At 38.2% G+C, this 5578-nt stretch overlaps 1 protein-coding gene across 1 annotated transcript in view; it reads right to left on the bottom strand.

Moving 5' to 3' along the window:
• LOC107738713 (pleckstrin homology-like domain family B member 3) overlaps positions 1-5578 on the bottom strand; it is a 21193-nt gene that overhangs the window by 11506 nt on the left and 4109 nt on the right. Inside the window, exons 2-6 of the mRNA XM_016550569.1 lie at positions 4718-4860; positions 4339-4443; positions 2822-2959; positions 1307-1474; positions 289-399 (exon numbers count right to left, since the gene is read on the bottom strand). Of these exons, the coding sequence (XP_016406055.1) occupies positions 289-399; positions 1307-1474; positions 2822-2959; positions 4339-4443; positions 4718-4858 (663 nt within the window). The 5' untranslated portion in view covers positions 4859-4860. The remainder of the gene's footprint in view (positions 1-288; positions 400-1306; positions 1475-2821; positions 2960-4338; positions 4444-4717; positions 4861-5578) is intronic.

The raw sequence follows: 5578 nt of genomic DNA, 5'->3' as shown, positions 1-5578 counted from the left end.
TGAAAGTGATTTTTATTATAAGGGAGACTTCAATACTTTCATTAAAATGGTTTCAAGTTTGTTGTAATAAAGGATTTGTTCACTCAAATAACTTGTTCTTGTTCTTTTAAGAGTCATTGTTACTGATAAGAATTATTGTTTAATATATGATATTTTCTGAGATGATTATCATACCGTGAAAATCTCATACCGTTACAACCCTACTCAACTTTAAAATTAAAATAGAAAAAAAATGAAAATGCAAACAAATGCAAAGTATTGATGAATACTGAGATACAGTAATGATACCCTCTGAGAGCTGTGCAGCAGCTCCTTTCTCTCCTGTCTGAGGGAGCTCAGCGCTTTCTCCTTTTCTTTCTCCATTTCCTTCAGCTGCTTCTCCAGTCGCTGGACTCGTTCCTGTAAGACATGAGCAGAAGATCCTCTGTCTGGTCTGTGTCTGATCTGACGGCTCAGAGATCTGTCATCCGGAGCAGCTTTCACACGACCTCCCGCTCTCTCTCGTGAAACCAACACAGATGTGACTAAAACTGCAGTTCATCGACTGGCCGCTAGAGGCTCCCCATGTTAAAATGCCCAACTTTACAGCAGAAAAGAATATGTTTACAGCCTGGTACAAAAAGTGGTTTTGGTCTATATAGCTAATTTTGCCCTTCATGACAACTGTGAGGGGGGTGAATTTTTTTATAACTCATCCGTTTAAATTATATTAAGCCTTAAAGTTTTGCATAATTATGGGCGTGGCCACTTGAGTGACAGGTGGATTGCCGCTGCTGTCACTGCCGTCAAGCTAGGTGGGCGTGGCTTCAGCAACCAGCTCCCGCCTCTTTGCCCATTTTCGATTACCTGGGAGTGATGCGCTGCCAAGATGGCGGCGGCTGGCTCCGCCCACTTTAGGCTTCAAAAACGCTCTTCGGAAACCTACGGGTGACGTCACGGACACTACGTCCATGTTTTTATGCAGTCTATGGATGAGACTCACACTAAACTCAGTGAGGTGTCTGATGCGGATGAGACTCGTATACAAATGATGGACAACCTGCCGCTAGTTTATTTTCCCTTCCATCTAAGAACACTTTTAATTAATAAATCAAATAATAAAAAAAACGAGTCGTTCGTTGTAGTTTTTGAAAAGTGATTTCTGTTAAATAAAATATCTCCTTTTGAAGTGGACTTTGAGCTTTGTAACTTTGCAGATCTTTTTTATGCTCAAACAGCAACATTACAGACTAACTAAAGTTGAAAAAGTGAAAAAGCATAATAGGACCCCTTTAAACTAGGCTGTCAGTTCAGGTTTTCAGCTCACCTGAGATGCGTTGCGCGTGTGCTGTACTCTGCTTATCTCTCTTTCGATGACCATTTGACTTTCTCCATCCTCTCCTTCTCGCTTGTCTTCCACTCCGCTCTCCAGCTCCAGAACGTGGAACTCCATGTCTTCAAACGCTCGCACTGTGGCCTCCAGAGCATCCCTCTCCTGAGAACCAAACAGATGCTTCGCATTACAGTCATGTGATGACAGCGCTGATCTCTCAATAGAGATCTTCATGCTTTTATTTTATTTTATAAACAATGTAACATTAAACATTTAAAAATAAACAAATAATACATTTATTTGTGAAAAATAACAAATATAAAAATTTCAATCAATTTCTACTGTATGTATATACAGAAAAGTTTGGGGTCGGTAGGATTTTGTAATGTTTTTGAGTCTCTTCTGCTCACTCAGGCTGCATACATACAGTAAAAATTGTGAAATATTATTATAATCTAAAATAACTGTGTTCTATTTTAATATGTTAAAATGAATTTGAATTTGAATTAAAAGCTGAATTTTCAGCATCATTACTCCAGTCTTCAGTGTCACATGATCTTCAGAAATCATTCTAATATGCTGATTTGCTGCTCAAGAAACATTTCTGATTAATATCAATGTTGAAAACAGTTCTGGCACTTCTGATCAATTTAATGCATCCTTGATTAACAAAAGTTTTTAAAAGTTCTTACTGACATTTTGAATGATATATATAACATCAACCCTAATAACCAATCTCTGCTTTAAAAAAGAACAATCTGGATAGAAAAGCATGTTGTTTCTCTGCAGTGTAATTGCAAAAGTAATGTCTGATAACTTCAAAACAACACTCCTCTCATCTGTCATTGGTCAGTAAGTCAGATAGTCCCACCCCAAACTCCTGTCATTGGTCAGTCAGTCAAATAGTCCCGCCCCAAACGAACTGAACTGCTGGTTTCGTCTGGTCAGAGGAGAACTGGCCCCCCGACTGAGCCTGGTTTCTCCCAAGGTTTTTTCTCCATTCTGTCACCGATGGAGTTTGGGTTCCTTGCCACTGTCGCCTCTGGCTTGCTTAGTTGGGGACACTTCATTTCCAGCGATATCGTTGACTTGATTGCACAGATACTATTTAAACTGAACTGAGCTTGATGATGACATCACTGAATTCAATGATGAACTGCCTTTAACTGAAAATTGATTATTTACTATTGTCATTTTGCATTATTGACACACTATTTTCCTAATTAATGCTGTAAAGCTGCTTTGACACAATCTGTATTGTTAAAAGCGCTATATAAATAAAGGTGAATTGACTTGACTAGAATCCGAGGTAGATTTTTATCCGTAAGAAAATTTTAATTGTAATAAAATTTATTTAAAAAAAAAAAGCAATTTGTTCAGTAATCCACTGTTTAATATCAAAAAAAGCAATTTCATGTTTAGTTTTTTCCCCCTGCTGTACTGAACCGTCATGTTTGTGCACCGTCACACCCCTTCTGATCACACATCACAAACCGATGAAAGCCAGACCTTCTGTCTGCTGGCCCGCTGCCGGCTCCTGCGCTGCCTGTCCTTCTCCTGCAGCACCTGCAGCTGCTCTGTGTGTCTGCGCAGACACTCCTCCTCGGCCTGCAGCTCCCCGCGCAGCAGCGCCACCTCCAGCTGCAGCTGCACACCAGCAAACACTTTCTCAGCACATTTCATCATAGTTAATCAACCTCTCCTGGGAGTTTTAGTCAATCACATTGTAGTCATACTGCATTATGGTTAAACTGATAATCACAATTATTTTGCTCAAAATATTGATTACAGATCGTGAGTGAGAAATTACATCAGACGTATTGCACTTTCAAGCAATAAGCCCCAAGAAGCCGTGGTTTACAGTGAATTTATAACAGCTAAGGGGCGTTGTTCAAACAAAACGCGCGAAGCGGAGTGCCTAACAACAACCCTTAGCGGTTATAAATTCACTGTAAACCACAGCTTCACGGGGCTTATTGCTTTTATAAAACGGTTATTCCATATGTGTAGCAAGATTTCACAAAATAAAACAGAGCAAATAAAATGTAATGATATTAAAGGGGTCATATGATGCTTTTTTAAAGATCATTATTTTGTGTATTTGGTGTAACAGAATATGTTGACATGCTTTAATGTTCAAAAAACACATTATTTTTCAAATACTATACATTATTGTACACTCCAAAGAGAAAGGAAAACTTGAAATCGCATCATATGACCCCTTTAATAAAAACATTATTCTTCCGCTAAACAATGTAGTTCCTTAGAAACAGTTCTGGTTGCAACAAAGTGGTTGCCGAGCAAGAGACAAATGTAAACAAAGGTGTATGTTTGTAGAGTAATTTACAACAGCTTCGAACGCGGCTCAGCCAATCAGAATCAAGGACCGGAACTCTCTGTTTTATAATCACCTATAAGCATAACTCATAAACACGCTTTATTACCTGATTTATTATATTATCAGAAATGTAAGCCGTCTTTAAGACCAAGTAAAGAAAATGTGAGGAATCATTTGAATGAAACACAATACGTCTAAACGTAAATGTAAATTTGCGCCTCAAAGTTTGAAAAGACAACTTCCAACAGATCTCAATTACTTTTTAATTCATTTTACAATATATCTGTATATATATATACCTGTGCCTCTGATTGCACTGCACTGTTCTTTCTCAGCAGTTTTCCAGTGCAAATGTCCACAAGATGCATTTACTTGAGAAGCAACATGACGTTTTAATACCCAACCGACAGATATTTGTTCTTGTTTTAAGCATAAACTCAATTTGTCATCTTATTTTCATTTTGCATCTCCAGTAAATGTGTCTTGATTTAATAAATTAAGACTTTCTGCTCCGATTTAAGACCTTATTTGTGAAAATGGTTGCCAGATTGTGAAGATAAATTAAACAAAGGGCAGAGAAGATCTGATTGGGGGATTTAAACTCATCTGGCAACCAGAGCATGAAAATATAACGGTGTTTTGTTTAATTTCCCTTTAGTCTTGTTTCGTGTTCGTTAAGGAAACTCACCTCAATCTTTAGCTCCTCCCTCTGCTGGTCGAGCTCCGTGATTCGCTGCTGCAGCAGCATCGACGGTGATGTCAGCGAGACTCCGCCTCCCAGTTTGGCTTGATGCTGGTTAAACACAGAAGGAGAGATGAGTGCGGCTGATCCGCGGGACTGGTTCTGAGAGGAAAGCGTGTATTTACCCGTTCGGTCTCTGTGCTGCTACCTTCGGTGTCTGACTCCGCCCCCGAGGAGGTGGGGCTCTGCTCCACTCTCACGATCCACGGCGATCTCATGAGCGGATCCCATTGACTCCTCTGTGTTTCCATATTGTGTCTGGGCATGTCTGATTACACAGGAGCGGAGACTAGTTAAGTGTGGAGGGAGGTCTGGGACGCTTGACCCGTTCGGTCTCTGTGCTGCTGCCTTCGGTGTCTGACTCCGCCCCCGAGGAGGCGGGGCTCTGCTCCACTCTCACGATCCACGGCGATCTCATGAGCGGATCCCATTGACTCCTCTGTGTTTCCATATTGTGTCTGGGCATGTCTGATTACACAGGAGCGGAGACTAGTTAAGTGTGGAGGGAGGTCTGGGACGCTTGCACATTACAGTAATTTAACAAGGCTCAAATGACTGAAGCTCCAGCTAACATGCACTGCACACGCAAAAGTGAAATCCTGACTGGTAACCAGTATATGTTAAGTTGCTTGATTAGAATAACTCCCAAAACGTTTTACATAACAGCCGTTAATTCTCAGGCGAGACCTGTTACAGAAATGCTTAACACATGGCATTTTATTCTAAATTATTAGTATTAAAATATTCATAACGCACATTCTTTTATTGCCGAAGTGTAATAATAACTATCATTGTTTCTATTTTAGAAATAAAAGTAACAATTTAAATGCAGTTATTAAAAATTAAAATTTAAGTTAAACATTTAAATATATTTTAAAAGCAGAAAAAAATCAGTTTATTACAAATAATATATATATATACATATATATATTTAAATTATTACTATTAATATATTCGTAACACATTATTCTGTTGCTGAGGTATCATTGTGTCAAAGTAGAAATAAAAAAGTTATTAAAAATACAAATTTAAATTAAACATTTAAATACATTTTAAAGAAAAAATGAAAAATTAACTTATCAAAAATATGAAAAATTTTAATAAAAAATGTAAATACATTTAAAAGGCAGGGAGTAAAAAATAATTAATTTATATATATATATATATATATATAGCATCTTAATCT

This window comes from Sinocyclocheilus rhinocerous, unplaced genomic scaffold (genome assembly GCF_001515625.1).
Source record: "Sinocyclocheilus rhinocerous isolate Xijiao unplaced genomic scaffold, SAMN03320098_v1.1 scaffold281, whole genome shotgun sequence".
NCBI classification, from domain to species: Eukaryota; Metazoa; Chordata; class Actinopteri; order Cypriniformes; family Cyprinidae; genus Sinocyclocheilus; species Sinocyclocheilus rhinocerous.
The sequence above is the reverse complement of the archived record's forward strand: the minus strand, read 5'-3'. Positions and strand labels throughout refer to the sequence as shown.